The following is an 18,899-nucleotide window of genomic DNA, read 5'->3' as shown; positions in this document are numbered from 1 at the left end:
AAATAAAAGAACTTAGAAAACCCAATATTCAAAAAATGGGCAGAAGAGATGAACAGACATTTCTCTGAAGAAGACATACAGATGACCAACAGACACATGAAAAGATGCTCAACATCACTCATCATTGGGGAAATGCAAATCAAAACCACAATAAGATATCACTTCATGCCTGTCAGAATGGCTAAAATAAAAAACACAAGTGTTGGCAAGGATGTAGAGCGAAAGGAACATTTGTGTTCTGTTGGTGGTAATGTAAATTGGTACAGCCACTGTGGAACACAGTATGGACTGTCTCTGAAAATTTAAAAACAGAATTACCCTATGATTCAGTAATTCTACTACTCAGTGTTTACCCACACAATACAAAAACACTAATTTGAAAAGATACATCAAACCCTATGTTTACTGCAGCACTATTTACAATAGCCAAATTACAGAAGCAGCCCCAGTTTCCATCAATGGATAAATGGATAAAGAAAAGGTACACACACATACACACACTGGAAAATTACTCAGCCATAAAAAAGAATGAAATCTTGCCATCTGCAATAACATGGATGAATCTGGAGGGTATAACACTAAGTGAAAGAAGTTAGTCAGAGGAAGACAAATACCATATGATTTCACTCATATGTGAAAATTAAGTAAACAAATGAGCAAAGAAAAAAGGAGACAATCTAAAAAATACACTCTTAACTAAAGAGAACTAATGGTTACCAACAGAGAACTGGGTAGGGGGATGGGTGAAATAGGTGATGGAGATCAAAGAGTATACTTACCATGATGAGCACTGTACAATGTACAGAAATAATCACTATATTGTATACCTTGAAATTAATATAACATGGTATATTAACTATACTGGAATTAAAAACTTAAAAAAAATTCTCTGAACATCTTGTCTATTGTTTTCCTACTAAAAGATCTCTTGGCATTAATATAAAGACTCAACAGCATGGTTATCAGTATAAAAACAAACTGATCCACAGAACAGAGAGCTGAAAAATAAACCCAGACACACATGAGCAACTGATAACTGACAAAGACAATGCAGTAGGAGAAAGGATGGCTTTTTCACTAGCAGTGGTGAAAAAATTAAGTATCTCCATGTAAACTGAACTTGGATTCATACCTCATATCTCATATAAAAATTAACTCAAAATGGATCACAGATCTAAACTTAAAACTATAAGCCCAAGGAGAAAACATTTATGTTAGATAAAGATTTCTTAGATACCAAACAAAAGAAAAATTCATAAAAGATAAATTGGACTTCACTAAAATAAGGAATTGGAGCTCCTTGGAAAAACAACCAAGGCTGGTACAGAAAAGTAAAAGATGAACCTAGAACCTCTCTGGTTTGGCAGAAAGAAAGAAGTACTCAAAAGTCAACAGGGGCATGTCAAAGGATTAAGATTTCAACTTGAAGGGATTTCTATTGCCCAAACTGGAACAATGTGGTTATCAAAATAAATAATGAAAGGAATGGTTTATAATAAGTAAATGGAAAAGGAAAATCTTATCCATACAGTAGAATATCAACTAATAAGTGGAAAAATAATGGTGGAAAAATCACCATTTTTGCAACAACACGATAATAAATGATAAAGGGGAAGAATCAACAGTGGATACTAGCTATGGTTTTTGGAAACAGAACAGTCACACAGGCCCCAAAGTATCTTGCAAGAGGTTACTTATTAATTACAAAGGGGGAAAAATATCTGTAAAGTGGAGAAATCTAGCTATTCAAACTAGCGATCGAAGCCAAACACCAACAATGGGACAGAATGACATCATGGTTTCCTAATGTAAAGCACCTGAGGGGACACATTACTTTTGCCAAAAATGATGAATCAGGCTAGGTACAATAAGGAGAGAAAACAAACATTAGGTTTGAAAAAACGTTTGACATAAATAATTATTAACTACATCAAGGAACTGGGATAACAAAGACTGGCTAGTAAGAAGTGGAGACAATGCTCAAGAATGTTAAGTACAATAGCCGATATCATAAATATGATATATAATAGCCACCACCTCTAAGGCTAGAACACAGTGCCCAAGGAAGAACTTTCCCTTCAGAGCTGGTAAGAGACCTTGTTAGAAAAGATAACACCCATCGTCCACACTTTGGTGCTGTATCCCTGGGATTTGCAGGAATTCACCCTCTGGAACTTGTCCACAAATCTATGCTATGGTACATGCTGGCAATCTGTGTCCTGGATTTCTCCCACTATCAACAGGGGAAGAAAGGAGGCTGTGAGGACATTATTGTGACGACTGGCAAAATTTGAATATAGATTATTTATTAGATAATAGCATTGTATTACTGTCAAATAATCTGAATTTGGTAATTCTACTGTGGTTAGGAGGATTATCCTTGCATATCTAAAAACTCATGAACTTGTACATTTTATTTATTTTCTTTTAAAGATTTTATTTATTTATTTGACAGAGATCACAAGTAAGCAGAGAAGCAGGTAGAGAGAGAGGAGGAAGCAGGCTCCCCGCTGAGCAGAGAGCCGGATGCGGGGCTCTATCACAGGACCCTGGGATCATGACCTGAGCCGAAAGCAGAGGCTTTAACCCACTGAGTCACCCAGGTGCCCCAACTTGTACATTTTAAATACGTGCAGCTCACTGTATGTTAATCTTTTCTCAGTAAAGCTAAAAAAAAAAAAAAAAACCAAAAAAAACACAAAAAACACAACAACACAAAACTTTTAAAAAACAGAATCTGTACTTCAGAGATACATTGAGATATTTGGGGCTCAAGGTTCATGTCTACAACCTGCTCCCATATAAATCAGAAAAAAATAACACCAAGTATACTGAAGTGAGAAATACATAAAATGCAGCAAAATCTAGTATCCTTAGAAAGGGCTCACAGGAACAGTAGTTTCGAAGTTCTTACATATGTTCTTTATGCTTAAACATCAGTTGGCTGGGTATGTGTCTCAATTCACATTTTTTTTCTGTGAAAATTTTAAAAACCTTTACTCCACCGTCTTCCAGATTCAAGTACTAATGTTGGAGAATCTAGATAATTTGGCATTCTTTCCAACTAACTAATGTAGTCTTTTTGTGTATATGCCCAAAGTATTACTTTTTTTAAAATTTTAAAGCCCTGGAACATGTTTCAGTGGTGGCTGTTGTTTCAGCTTATTCTAAGCACACAGTGAACCCTTATAATACAGATGTTCATCTTTTAACATTTTCTTGTTTTTTTCCAAACAGTCTCCAGGTGCGATTATTAATGTCCATATATATACGTGCATATGCATATAAGATCTTCTTGTCACTTCATGAATTTCTTTTATCTCTTTACTTGATTTGTTTTCACCTGTTCTTCTCCATCATTTCTTTCTTTTATGGTACTTTCTAGAGAGTCTACTCATTCAAGAACTTTTCTGATTCATCTTCATTTCTGAAAAATTTCTAATTACAACTACGTCTGTCACTTTTTCTTTTCATGACCTTCTATAGCATAGGAGCTTATTTCTAAACTTTCTAATTCAATTTATATTTTTTTCCTACCATACTGTTTAATTTTCCCAGCTCATTTTTTAGAAATCGGTTTCATTATATCTCTGCTTTGAGACCAAAGTATCCTGCTACCTTCATTTCCTCAGATCTGTTATTCAGAGGACTTTCATTTTTTTTCTTATACTATCTTCCAATTAAATTATAGTACTCTCTATAAATCATATTAAAGTAGAAGGGGTTTTCCTATACATGATCTGTAAATCTAGCTTTCCTAGATTGAGTTTGTAAGGTTTCCTCTTATGCTGTTACCACAAAGCATTCAAATCTATGGTACTTTAGTGTAACTACTTCCCTAAGATTTTCTAAGATCTGCCTCCTCCATGCCCCCTTGCCACAGGTATCTGAGCCTTTTCTCTTCTTTGCCTCTAAATTCCTACTCTCATCAACTTTTGTTTATTTGCAGCAGTTTCTTCTCAGTGTGGGGCTCTGTTCTTTGAATATTTCTAAGAATCTCATCTCAGGAACCAGGCTGTCCTGGCCTCCCTTGTACTTTTGGGCAGCAAACGGTCTCTCATTTCAGACCCTATTAGCAGTTTGTGGACCACACTTTGAATAGCACTGCCCTAAAATACTCTGCTTTTTTAGAGAGGTGCTGGGTAGCTCTAGAAGAAGGCAGATAGGTATCACTATAAATGTATGATCTCTAGAAGCAAGTGGGCCTCAACGAGATCTGCAATCATGCTACATTTTACTGGGAAATGCATTCCACTCTGAACACACAGACAAACCTTCTATATATACACCTATTCTTGCCTTCTCTCCTGTTGGTAACAAAATCTCTCTCCTATCTAAAGTCACCAACCTCTCCACCTATGCCTTAGATCATTCCTATCCTGCCTTCTCAGAACCCTCACACACTCACTTACAAATCCCTTCTTTGATATGTTCAATAGCTCACTTGACTGAACTTTTCCACTTTCACATAAACATGATTAAGCCTTTCCTATTTAGGCAATAAACAAGAAACCCTCCTTATCTCCCATTTTTCTCCCCCCCCCCCATATTTCCTTATCCTTTTAAATTTCTCCAGAATTGTCTTAACTGCCCACCCATTATATAACCTACCCATTAGAGTATCCCCTTCTACTTCTCCACCAAAATATGCTTTTGCATGACTGCCATGTTTCTAACACTCAAAATGTTTTTGGCCTCTCTTACTTGACCTTTCAGGAACACTACACTGTGAAGCACCACTACCTTTCCTTCCTTGCCTTCCATGACACTGTATCTTCCTGGTTTTCTTGTACCTCTTCTCAGTCTCCTTTCTAGGTTTCCATCCTACATACCCATTACATGTTTGATTTCCTAAAGTCTTGTCCTAGGTAATCTCCTCACTCTAATCTCCAGAGAAGAAGGGAAAGGAACAGAGGACAAAAGAAGACCAAAAACGAAGGGTCGAAGAAGTGGGAGGAAATCTTAATACCAAAAGATAGGTGAGAAAGTGAGCTGAGAAAATTAGTAAAAGCTAACTTGCACACAACACACAAGTCAAGTATAGAAGACTGATGAGGACCAGAAGAAACAGAGATCAACATGTACCAGTACAAAGAGACAGATACTAGGATTGTCATGTGCTAGAGGCTCTCCTCCTGGTTATCCTTAATGCTGAATATAGACAGTCAAGAGATCCCAGAAAGACTATTTATTCATAATCAAGGTAAAAATAGAGACCGTCTGGTAGTTAGGATTCCCAATTACTATAAATGACAGTTTTCTTTTAAATTTATTGTATCATGACAAGAGTACCTATGGACTATGTTATTTTAGAAGAAATCAGAACAAAGTTTTCTTAGGAATCCTCTATTTTTACAACTTAGAAGAGGATCTGAAAACCATTTTTAAAGATGAGGTAAACAGAGAAAAACACTGAGGCAATTCAGCTGATAGCTATATTCACATGTTGTCTTAAAAACAAGTATTTGGGGCGCCTGGGTGGCTCAGTGGGTTAAGCCGCTGCCTTCGGCTCAGGTCATGATCTCAGGGTCCTGGCATCGAGGCCCGCATCGGGCTCTCTGCTCAGCAGGGAGCCTGCTTCCCTCTCTCTCTCTGCCTGCCTCTCCATCTACTTGTGATCTCTCTCTGTCAAATAAATAAATAAAAATCTTAAAAAAAACAAAAAAAAAACAAAAAAACAAGTATTTGAACATGCACCTATATATATATATATATATAATGTATATATACTACAGAACTAGTATATCCCATATATAATATATCACACAAACAAGACATTTTGAAAGACTAAAATCGGGTTAAATATTTTTAAATACCTTGCTAATCATGATAGCTTCATACCACTATTTTCTAATGGTCCAAGATACAACACACACTTAGGCACAGTTTGCCATTAATATAGAGGATGTCAGTTATTTTCAAAGAGTCTTCGCAATAATTCCCGAAACTTTTAGGCCCAATTATTAGATGGTTAGAAAATCACTTCTGTTAACCTCACAGTAAGACTGATAAAGAACCTATGAAGTTATCAGTTCTTCCACTGCAATGCTTTCATACTTACAAATTAGTATTATCTTTATCATAGCTGAAAATGAGACTTCAAAGATTCAGATAATTTAGGGCTGCTGGAAAATCACGACTCCCATCAAGTCTATACACCTGATAAAATGAAAAACAAAATGGAGCAGCAACAATTACAGCTTTCTATAGAACACAGATTTCCTTGCTGGCTAAACCACCACTGACTCCATATTCAGGTGCCAGGAAATGACAAATACCTATATCCCTGTACATAACACTAAAGAAGTCATCAAATATGGGAAGCCCTGAGCAGCTTTCTGTATTTTCCTAAACTGGAGAGGAGCCAAGTTAGCAGCATCCAACCTTGATGACAGACTTAAATGTATCTCTCTGTCCTATTAATTGAAGTTGGGGATAGTTTTTATTGCCATTACACATGTGCCCTACATCCTACAACTTAGGGATTCTCCAGGTTGCTGAAACTGAGGGGCTTTTTAAAGTGGCCTCCATATAGGAATTTCCCAGAAACTGAGATTACAGGGTTTTTCATGTCAAGGTCCTGGTAAGGGCCTATCATGATCTTCAATTTTTGTCAGTCATTTTAGTTAAAAACAGAGGCCACAACCCATAAGCCAACTTATCCAAGAACATGTAAATTGTGTTACAATACATGTCTGTGTGTGCTAGGGGTGGAGTGGGGATCACAATAAGGTCTGCAGTATAGAAATCCTACTACCTCCAGAGCAGCTGTGTATAGTTTGGTTGTACAGCACAAGGGACTAGTTAATTAAAGAGGGCAAATGAAGATTAATATGCATTCCACTTCCTATGCCATGTAGTTGTTGGTGCTACATATGCCAAGAGGACACGTATTCCCAACTCTGTCAAAGATACCTTTTGGACTTGCAGCAGCCCTCATTCCTCCCCCTTAGAATACTCTGTATGCTATAGGCGAAATGTAGCCATAGGACATGCTTATTCATGTGACCACGACATTCCACTTATCAAGTACTTTAAAGCTTAACTTAAAAAAGTTCTAATGTTTTCCTTCAACTCAATGAATTATGTTACCTCATAATGTGTGACACACATCCCATTCTGGAGACTACTGGTCTGGTATGTACTTGAAAATGCAGATGTAAATTTGAGAAAGGGGTCAAGGTTATAAGAAGAAATGTAGGGCTCATGCATTTAGGATGATAGTTTAACTTGGTGAGACCTGGAGACACAAGAACCAAATTACCCACATGTAAGTATATTAAAAAGGAGCAATGCAATCTAAAAATGGTATTTTGACATCAACTTTCCACCAGAACAGCGTAACCAGTAACAAGACAAGTTTGCCTACCATAAACAACTGTATGTAACTGGGAAGAATACATGAGGCGACTGTCTTCCGGCATTGGACAATAGGCAATGAGGACTGTGATCCCTGAAAAAGGGGAAATTCAGGAGGTGAACTCTAAGATGTCCTGATTCTCTGCCTGGGAACTATTTCCCAACCATAATGTAGGCAGCAAAAGCCTAAGTAGAACATAGCTTAAGAAGCCTGAGAAAGATCTGGGGCTTGAAACAAATTAAACACCAAAGAGAGGAGAGCCCCAAAGAGTGAGGGTGCCCGCTGTCTCTCCAGGGTTCTCCAAGTCCTTGGCTGAAGGATACCATGCATGTGCACAGCAAGACTTTGCGAAGCTTACGCGAGAACGGTAGCTAAGGGATTGAGAAAAACAAAGATACTAGAGAGGCCCAGGAGGAACAAAGAGAAAACAAATTCTTAAAAAGTAGTCTTAAACTTGACTATACTAATAATTACTTAAAATGTAAATGGTTAAACAATTAAAAGCAAAAATTTATAAGTTGGATTAAAAAAGCAAGACACTACTATTCACTATGTACAAGAGACCTACTTTAAATAGAAAGGTTAAAAGTAAAAGAATGGAAAAATACACCATTCAAACAGAGGTAGAAAACTGGTATAGTTTTATTAACCTAAGACAATGGAGACTTCATGAAAAAGTAGTATGAGAGAAAGAACATTTCATAGTGTTCAAAAGGCAGACAATCAATCAGATAAAGCTTCAAAATACTTGCAGCAAAAATCAGGATTAAAGGAATAAAAGGTCAACAACCATGAGATTTTAACATTCTTCTCTCCATTACAGATAGAACAATTAGAACCCCCCCAAAAAGAAAACCAAACCAAAACAAAGATTTTCACAACACTATCAAACAACTTGACCTAACTGACATTTATAGAACTACACCAAATAACTGTGGATATAATTTAAATTCTTTTCAAATACAGAGACCATTCACCAAGAAAGAGAATATATTAGGAAATCAAATGTCTCAATAACTTCAAAAGAGTTAAGTCTTACAGACTTAACAAAAAAATAGAGTATTTTTTTCTTGCTACAATGGAATAAGTGATACAGAAAATCCCCAAATAACTTTAAATTCTTCTTAAGATTTTATTTATTTATCTATCTATCTATCTATCTATCTATTTATTTATTTGACAGACAGAGATCACAAGTAGGCAGAGAGGCAGGCAGAGAGAGAGGAAGAAGCAGGCTCCCCGCTGAGCAGAGAGCCCCATGCAGGGGCTCAATCCCAGGACTCTGGGATCATGACCTGAGCTGAAGGCAGGGGCTTTAACCCACTGAGCCACCCAGGTGCAACCCACACCCCCGCCCTGCCTCCAAATAACTTTAACACATTTCTGAGCAATCCATCAGTCACAGAAGAAATCACAAGAAAAAATTTTAAATATTTTAATAGAATGTTAAAAACACAAAATTTGTTTGAGGTGGTGAACGTGTGTGCTTAGAGAGAAAACTCTACCTTTAAAGCAGAGACAAAAAATTAACAAAGCCAAAAGTTAGTTGATAAGCCCTTAGGAATAGCAAGCAAGAAAAAGAGCAAACACTACAAATAGAAACAAAGGAGGTCAGGGACATTGTTCATGCCCTGAAAACATTAAAAGGGAAAGGGAATGTGTGAACAAATATATGCTAAAAATGTACCAATTAGATGAAACAGAAAATTTTCAATTTATCTAAATGGATTCGTGAAGAAATAAAACATCTGAACAGCCCTTTATCAAGACACTGAATTCCTCATCAAAAACTTTCTCATAAACAAAACTCTAAACCCAAATGGATTCAATGATTTCTGTCAAATATTTAAAGAATTACTAGTAATTTTATAAAACCTTATTCAGAAAACTAGACATGGAACACTTTATATACTTTTTGAGGCCAGTTACTACCCTGATACCAAAATCAGATAAAGGTACAAGAAAACTCTATCACCAATATTCCCCAAGAACATAAAAAAAGTCCTTAAAATATTAACAAATCAAATCCAGAAGTACACAAACGGGATAATACATGGTGACCAAGCACAGCATATCCCAAGAATGCAAGATAGGTTTAACATCTTCACCACATTAACAGAAAAAAGGTGAAAATCCAGATCATTTTAACAGATGCAGAAATTGCATTTAACAAAATTCATCATCCAACACAATTAAAATCCGCAGCACACTATGAACAGAAGGGAGCTTCTTAATTTTGATAATAGGCAACTGTAAAAAGCTAATAGTTCTAACATATTAATGATGAACAACTAACGTTATCCTCCTAAGATGAGGAATAAGGCAAGGATGTCACCTCTCATTTAACAGTGAAATTAAACTTCTTTTTTTTTTTAATTTTATTTTTTATAAACATATATTTTTATCCCCAGGGGTACAGGTCTGCAAATCGCCAGGTTTACACACTTCACAGCACTCACCATAGCACATACCCTCCCCAATATCCATAACCCCATGAAATTAAACTTCTATTCAATATTGAACTGGAGGTCCTATTTAGTGCAATAAGGGAAGAAGATAACAGAAACTAGGAAAGAAAGAAGTAAAACTATCTACCTGTGAGCAACAGGATAGTCTAAGAAGAAAATCTTAATAGACAAAAAAAAAACTATGATTTTTAAAATAAAAACTACTAAGCTTTAATCATCGAATTTAGAAAGATAATGGGATACAATCAATATACAAAAGTAAATTGTATTTTAGCTATCAACAATTGGAAATGGTATTTCCTAAAAATACCAATATCATTAAGCAACATCATAAAATATTTTTGGAATAAACTAAAATACCGTGAAAGACTACTATGATAAAATAGTGTTGAAAGCAATTAAAGATCTAAATAGGAGATAAAACATGTTTATAGATAGGAATACTCAATGTTGTTAGATCATTCTCCCAAAGTAGTATCTGGATTTAATGCAATTCTAATCAAAATCGTAGCAGGCTTCTGTGTAGAAATTAACAAGATGATTCTAAAATTTATGAAGAAATGTAAATGACTTCAAAGAACAAAACAATTTTTGAAAAAGAACAAAATTGTCCAACTGAGAATTTACTTTAAAAGCTATGGCAACAGGGGCCTCTGGGTGGCTCAGTCGGTTAAGCAGCTGCCTTCGGCTTAGATCACCATCCGAGGGTCCTGGGCTGGAGCCACACACCAAGCTCCCCGCCCAGCAGGAAGTCTATTTCTGCTTCTCCCTCTCCATCTGCCCCTCCCTCTGCTCATGCTCCCGTGTGCTCTCTGGTGCTCTCATATAAATAAATAAAATCTTAAAAAAAAAAGAAAGAAAGAAAGAAGAAGCTACAGCAATTAAAAAAAAAAAAACAACCCACTTATTATTGACTGGATAGCTCAAAAGAACAGAAAAGTGTATAAAAATAGAACCATACATATATGTTCAACTGATTTTTAACAAAAATTCCAAAGTGATACAATGGGAAAAGTACCCTTTTCAATAAATGGTACTTTAACATATTGTTGAAAACATGAACCTCAACTCTTATGCCTCATATAAAAATTGCTCAAAATAGAGGATACATCTAAATATAAAAACCAAAACTATAAAAGTGCTGAAAGGACAAAGTCTTAGTAAACTTAGAGTAGGCAAAGAATTAACTATAAAAGAAAAAAAATGACAAATCAGATTTAAGTAAAATTTAAAACTTCAGCTCTTCAAAAGACACTATTAAGAAAGTGAACAGGCAAGCTACAGGAGTATATATGTGCAATACATGTGTCTAACAAAGGACCAGGATACAGAATGTATATCAAGAATATTTACTTTTCAATAATGTAACCAATTACATAATTTTAAAATTCTGCAAAAGACAAACTGAAATTCTACCAAAAAGCTGTAATAACTAATAAGCACAGGAAAAGATGCTCATCATTATTCATCAGGGAAATGAAAATTAAAACCATGAGACTCCCCCCTTTGCACATACTAGAATGAGTAAAATTAAAGACTAACACCCAAACTGGCGAGGATATGAACCAACTGGAACTCTCATACGTTGCTGGAAGGAATGCAAAACAGTACAACCAGTGTAAATACACATTTATGATGCAAACAAGAAATTCCAATTCTAAGTATTGACTCAAGGAAATGAAAACAACCACATAAAGACTTGTCTACAAATATTTGTAACAGTTTTATTCATAATAGCCCCCAATTCAAAACAATAGTATAATTTCCATTAACAGGTGAATACCATATATAGAACTGTTTATGTACAAAACTGGCAGGCAATATGGATCTGTCTTAAATACTATTATTTCTCTGACACTGTATCTTGTACTCACAAGGTGATTTATACTTCTCACCAAGAACCCAAAGAAATTATATCCCAGAATTGACAGTTACATGTTATAGACTACCAGTTAGTAAAGAAGTGTAAGAAAACTGATGGATTCCGGGGCACCTGGGTGGCTCAGTGGATTAAAGCCTCTGCTTTCGGCTCAGGTCATGATCCCAGGGTCCTGGGATGGAGCCCTGCATTGGCTCTCTGCTCTGCGGGGAGCCTGCTTCCTCCTCTCTCTCTGCCTGCCTCTGCCTGCTTGTGATCTCTGTCAAATAAATAAATAAAATCTTAAAAACAAAACAAAACAAAAACCCCTGATGGATTCTTATTTTTTACTCTCCCTGGACAAATAATGTGACCCTTTTCAAGAGTATGTCCAGTATTCTTGTAAAAATAGCTTAGCGTGAGGGAATGGGGTAACTGGGTGATGGGCATTAAGGAGGGCACATGATGTGATGACCACTGGGAGTAATAGGCAACCGATAAATTATTGAACACTACATCTGAAACTAATGATGTACTATATGTTGGCTAATTTAATATAAACAAAAAATTAAAAAGAAAAAAATAGCTTAGAGCTTGCAACTCTTACTGAACACTACATGAACGCCACAAAATATTGCACAATGTTGTAACACTTCTTTAAAATCAGTTCGTCTTCTGACTTCAGGTACCTATAATGTACCTAAAGAAAATCTATTTTCTAAGCTCTTCCCTCTTTCCTGGATATAACCTCACACTAAGAAAATGACAGTCACACCTGAGGTAGTCATCCAACTTTAGCATGTGGTCGCTCAACCTCATTCCTTCCAACTGGCAGCCCTACAAAGGACAGTTCCAACCCATGTTCTCAATGAAGTGTTGGGAACTAGCGTAATTGTGTCTGAGCATTTATAAATTATAATATATATCTTTTTGTTATTACAAGTTAGCCTTATTTCTTTTTCACAAAAAAATATTTTAGAAGGATTTATTTTCTATGAATTTCATTTAGGATTAAAGGGAGCACCAAAAATTACTAAATAGAAAAATTTGGCTTGATAGTGCTGAAAACTATTATTCTATACCTTGAATTTTGGTCTTAATTTTCTAAAGAATCCCCTTATGATCAATTTTATTTTGGAATATAATACTGCTTGAACTAAAGAAACACTAGGGTTTAATACTATATTCTAGAATTCTAAAAATACACCAAGCAGGGCTCTCTGGAGGGTGGGCCTAGAAATCTAAAATTTTTAAAGATTTTTATTTATTTCAGAGAGAGAGTATGTGTGAAAAAGCAGGGAGGAGGGGCAGAGGAAGAGGCAGATGCAGGCTCACTGCTGAGCAGAGTCCACTACCCGGTAAGGGCTAGGATCCCAGGATCCTGAGATCATGACCTGGCCTGAAGGGAGACACTTAACCAATTGAGCCACCCAGGCACATCTAGAAATCTAAATTTTTAATAAACATACCAGTGACTCTAGTACAGCTATAAATTTGAAAACCACTATCTAAATCTAAAAGGGAAGATTGTAACTACAACATGATTGTGACCTCCACAAAACTTGTTTTGTTTGACCTATAGAATGGGCCTGTGTGCATGTTTATTTTTTTTTATTTACTTGCCAATATCTAATACTAGAGAAAGCTCTCACAGAAATCCGGGCTTCAGACTTCTCATTAAGAGAAATTATATACATATATATATATATATATATATATATCCTTTAATACTGGTCCTCCCCTCTCTTGCACGACTTGCATGACAACCTGCTGGAGCTTAGTTTGCTTCCTCTCCCTTTCCCTCCCCCCTCATTCCTAATAGCTCCTGCAGCTATTAAAGTCTGACCCACAATGACTATCCACAGTTTCATTAGGAGAATGCAGTACAGGTGATCAAATGAACCCTATATATTTATGAAATGTACTGGCTCAAGTTTTACTTCAGCTAGTATTAAAATAAGTTTGCAAGGAGAGAAGGGAGAATATATTCAAGTCGGTAAGATTCAGGATAGATAGTATCTTTAATTTTTTTAACATAACCCTAACTTTTCTTGTACTGTATTTAAAATATCATTGTTAGAGACTTTGTCTTTCTTAGTATAAAAACAAAAACATTACCTTCTAATTTAAATGCTTTCTTGGAACTCTTGCTGATAATACAAACACCAAGATAAAATACATTGAGAGACTAGAATTACACAGAACATTTTGAGAAATCTGAAATTGAAAACATGTCTTCAGAGTTTAGTTTCAGAGTTTTTATTATCCATGTTCTCATTCATTCAGGTCTAAGCATCATGGCCAGGAACATGATAAATCTTAATTCTAGAATTATGCAAAACCCAGATCCTAATTGGCTACCAGCCTGCTTGACCAATTAAAATATAAATAAAAGAAACCTTAAAATGTGTCTAAAAATTAAGAACTAAGATTGAAGTTTCACTTATACTAAATTTCCACAGGTGGGCCACATCTGAGAAAACACTGTGAAAGATCTGAGCCTTCAGCCTACTTGCAAGCTAGCTTACCATTTGGTACAAGATACAAAGACTCAGGGATGAGACAAGGGGCGGTTTATTAGTTACTCACAATAACATAAGCCAAAGCATCAACATTTTTGCGCTGGTTTCCAGAATTCCATTTCCCACCAGACAAGGTGAAAAGGGCCAGCTGACACCTGCACAGGAGTGGGCTGTGTTACACAGGAGGAAACCTAAGCTTAGAGAAGCCCAATCTTTTATCATGGGCAGTAAGCATGCCGGCCTTTCACTCCAGTAGACATTAACTGGACCATGTGCATGCCTGATCTTTGCTCTGGTGGAAGACACTATCTCTATTTTCCAAGGCTGATCCTTATAGAAACATCTTCTAAAAATAGAAACAAAGGGCAGTCAGTACCTCCCTGGCACGACCTGCAGAAACTGAGCGACCCATGGAAAATTGGCTCCCTCAACTAGGTACTGTTTGTAACATATAATCAAATGAAGAGTCTAAAACCACTATTTATGCATCAATTTTATATATACCCCTTGACCCAGCTTCAATTATTTAGCGTTTTATCTCGAATCAACTAGACCCTCTAACAGAAAGTATGTATTAAAAATGAATATTCCCCCTTTTCCAGTTACTTTCTATTTTTAAAAAAGAGGTGCTCCAATATTTGCACTATTACAATTTAAAATCCTCAAGCATTCTTCCAGAATAACTACTGTACTTACTTCGACTAACTTTAAATGTTTCAAACCTGTTAACGTTAGCAAAGGGAACTACCTGTCAAAACTCTCATTATACAGTAACAAATACCACAAAGAGAACAGTAACTTCAACATTTCTAGCTGTCCTCTACGAAATACAAGAAAAGCCTGCACCCCAAGTCACTTTGTTCTATTTCTCTTTACCCTTTACCGTTTCAAAAGAAAATCTTCCAATGAGAAAAGACAACAAAATGCCGTTTCTTTTGGTTCCTTTGTCCCTAGCAGAAGGGAGTAAAATCGGGGACTCGTTGACTCGTTAAGGTAAAGAACCTGAAACAGGCAAGATCGTAAACAGACGGCATCCGATCTGTAATCAATCACCGAAGAAAGTCACCATCACTTCATCTTCATCCCTCCCTTCCCCCCTCCAGCTCAAATAACGTGGGTATACACGAGATGATTAGGATCATATGGACCCGGACAAAGCTTTGGGGAGGCAGAGGGTAGCAGTTAACAAGATGCAATCGGCAAAGAATCCGAGATACCCACTAGAGCCCACTCCAACAGAGGTTTTCAAAAGTGCGGGTCGCCCGGGCCACCCAACCCTGGAGGAGAACGCCGAGCAGCAGAAGGAGCGGCAGCGGCGCCGCCAAGTCCTCAGCACCCGTGGAAGTTGCTCGCGGGGCGCGCGGCACGCCGCAGAGCGCGCGGGCCCTCCATGTCACCGCCGCCAACACAGACCCTCCTCCTCGCCCCTCCCCCGCCGCGCACCCCGGGCGGCGGCGACATGACAGCGGGTCGCGCCGCACAAGGGCGCTCGCCTCCCCGAACCCCTCCCCGGGCTCCCCCGCGCCCACGGCCGGCTCTCACCTTGGGTGGCGAACGGCGAGGAGCCGCTGACCGGCGAGCCGGGGGCGGGGACGGGCGGCGGGGTCTCGGCCGAGCCCAGCATGGGCGCGGGCAGCATGAGGTAGCGCTGGGGCGCGGGCAGGCAGCGCTGGCAGAACGAGTGCAGGCAGGGCAGCAGCTTGGGCGCCCGGCTCTGGATGTTCTGGTGGCACACGGCGCAAGTGTCCAACAGGTTGAGCCGGGCCGCCTCGCCTCCGCGCTCCGAGTCGGGGCCCTGCCGACTCTCGGCCTCGTTCTCCCCGCTTGGCGCCGCCGAGGGCCCCCCGGCGGCCGCCGCCGAAGCCGCCGCGGCCGCCGTCGCCGCCTTCTCCACAGCCACCTCCATTGTCCTGCCCCCGCCGCCGCCGGGAAAGGGGGAGCGCGGTCTCCGCCTGCCGCCGCCCCCGACGACCTCCTCCGCCTCCTCCTCACAGGCCGCTTGGGTGACCCGCGGGAGAGGGAGGGAGGGCGGGCCGGGCCGAGGAAGCCTCCTCAGGCCCCGGGGATCCGCCTCCCGGGTGGCGCGGCCGGAAGAAGAGGATCTGTCAGCGGGAACCGTTCCTCGCACCGGGAAGGCTGCGCCCCGTCCGCTTCGCCAACCGCCGCGGCGCTCGTCGAACCCGCCCAGCCCGCCCTCGTCTCCCCGCCTTTCTCCCTGGGCCCCCGGCCCACCTCAAGCCCCGCCCCCACCCACCCTCTCCCAGCAACTGAGGCGACGGCAGGGAACGCGCCGCCCAATAGCCGCCGCGCCTGGCCAGGGGGCGGGGCCTGCCCGAGCCCGCGAGGCTCCGACGGCCGCGGCGGGAGGCTGGGAGGTGGGAAGGCGCTTGCCCAGCCCCGCCCTCACCGAACTCCTAGAGCCGCGGCTTCTGATTGGGCCTTTGTGTGTGTTTCGCTCCTCTGAAAAGATTAAGGGATCATTTGTTAATGACAGACCGACTAATTCGGTCCGCCAGTGTTAGCCCCTCCTATGGGGCGGAGCTCCACCGTGCGCACTCAACGCGGTTAATTAAGTAACTGCTCCGAAAAGTCTCGTTTTACTGCCGAAAGACCCGGGTCCTGTAGGAAGAGTAAATATGGTGGGAGGGTTAAAGGATGACGAAGTAGAGATTGTGAAGAGCAAACAAGGGAAGAATTTTATAAATGGAGAAATGTTGTGTGAGAAAGATGCTGTGGTGGCAGCATGGATGTGCCACCTGAATTCACTCTTCTCCATTATGAAATGAGGGAACATGAGGAATAAGGGTGGAGGTTCTCTTGCAAACTCGGAAATTTTTAAAGGATTCCCCCCAGTGAAAAGGGTGAAATTAATTTTTAAAGTCAGTGATTTGCTTTTCAAATGAATAAAAATGGTTCTTTCTCCAAGAAACAAATATATAAAGATTGTTTGAAACTGTCTTTATTATATGAATGTGGCATCAATTGGAGAAATAAAAATAAATCTCAGTACTGAAGTCCAAGTAATTCCTTCAAAATTTTTTCATCCGGCCCCCCAAAACACAGACTTACACAGAAGGGACACACATTTTCACTCAAAAAGTGGCCAAATTTGGGGTGCCAGTCTGGCTCCGTCAGTAGAACATGGGACTCTTGATCTTAAGGTTGTAAGTTCAAGCCCCATACTGGGAGTGGAGACTAAAAAAAAAAATTATTTTTTACGGAGCTTGAAGTATAGAAAAGGACGGGGGGGACAAACTTTTGTACACACATGTAAAAAAATTGTATGTGAGTGCCATTTTAAGTACAAATGAAATAGTGCTGGATCATTGAGGAAAGTGGGATAGGGTCAGAAGATCTTGTTAAAGTTGGAAGGAACCTGGGAGAAAAAAATCGCATGAGGGTGAGCAACTTGACTCTCCTTAACCTTTTCCACTAGCCTCTTTCCCAAACAAATCCTAAATCCAATCACCATAGGCCTCCAAGAGTGAAGTTCTTCTTAATGACCTTCAAGGGCTTTCTATTTATTTTGTATGGTGGTAGTTACTTAAACCTTAGTTTGCATACGAATCACCTGGCAAGCTTACTTAAAAGCAGGTTCTTCGGCTCATCCCCATATTCCAATTTTATTTTTTTTAAGATTTTTATTTATTTATTTATTTAACAGGCAGAGATCACAAGTAGGCAGAGAAGCAGGCAGAGAGAGAAGAGGAAGCAGGCTCCCCGCTGAGCAGAGAGCCCGATGTGGGGCTCAATCCCAGGAAGGCAGAGGCTTTAACCCACTGAGCCACCCAGGCGCCCCCCCCCCCATATTCCAATTTTAGAAGCATCTGGTGACTATGATCTGGTTGGTCCAGGACCACCCTTAGGAAAATAGGGGCCATCTCAAATTTCTTAACCCACCTATCATCCCTCTATGATTTCATCCCTCTTCCATCCTATACCTCTCAAGTTGAAACTCCCTCTACTCTCATACTTTATGCACCAGCTGTGGAGGCTGAGAAAAATCAAGGCCATCAAAATCAAGGTTTAGCCTTAGCGTAGGTACAGCCATCTTAGCTCTGGCAGCCATCTCAGATCCCTGTGCCCAAGGGCTGAACTTTCCCCCACCTTGCTTTAGTAAGCCCCACCTTGCTTTGGTTCCAGAGATCCCCACCCTGCTTTGGTTCCAGAGACCCCCCCACCCTGCTTTGGTTCTAGGAAGCCCCACCCTGCTTTAGTAACAGGAACCCATAAATACCCCTGCCTTAACTAAGCTTGGGGTCCAAGTCCCTACTCCGCTGCATCGGGTATACTTGGGCCCAAGCTTAAGCATGTCACCTCGGGGTCCAAGTCCCTACTCCGCTGTGTCGGGTATACTTGGGCCCAAGCTTAAGCTTGTCAAATAAACCCTCGTGTGATTACATCGGTGTTGGCTCCTTGGTGGTCTCTCAGACGAGAAAACTTGGGCATAACAGCAATTTTAATACCTCCCTGCTTTGCACATGCTGTTCCCTTTGTTTTGGAATGCTTTTCCCTAAAAATCAGACTTACCAATTGTCTCCCTAAACCACCCCAGATGAAGTTCATCATTCTTTCCCCAGTACTCATTCTGTACCCCATCTTTTTGTAGGTGCACCTTGCAAATCTTTATATCCTAGGAAAGCAGATTCTGCTTTATAAATTAATGATTTAATATGCTAATAGTTCATTAT

General features: G+C 39.6%; 1 protein-coding gene across 4 annotated transcripts in view; it reads right to left on the bottom strand.

The window, feature by feature from the left end:
- The window catches only part of TRIM24 (tripartite motif containing 24), a 94,211-nt gene extending 77,762 nt beyond the window's left edge, over positions 1–16,449 (bottom strand). For 3 of the 4 annotated variants that reach the window (XM_047694715.1, XM_047694716.1, XM_047694717.1), the window contains exon 1: positions 15,751–16,449. In XM_047694715.1, the coding sequence (XP_047550671.1) occupies positions 15,751–16,114 (364 nt within the window). In that variant the 5' untranslated portion in view covers positions 16,115–16,449. The remainder of the gene's footprint in view (positions 1–15,750) is intronic. The other variant, XM_047694714.1, reaches the window with a different exon arrangement.
- Between the last annotated feature and the right edge of the window lie 2,450 nt (positions 16,450–18,899).

The sequence above is a fragment of the Lutra lutra genome, chromosome 11 (assembly GCF_902655055.1).
Source record: "Lutra lutra chromosome 11, mLutLut1.2, whole genome shotgun sequence".
Lineage (NCBI taxonomy): Eukaryota > Metazoa > Chordata > Mammalia > Carnivora > Mustelidae > Lutra > Lutra lutra.
This window is presented reverse-complemented; position numbering and strand designations above follow the sequence as displayed.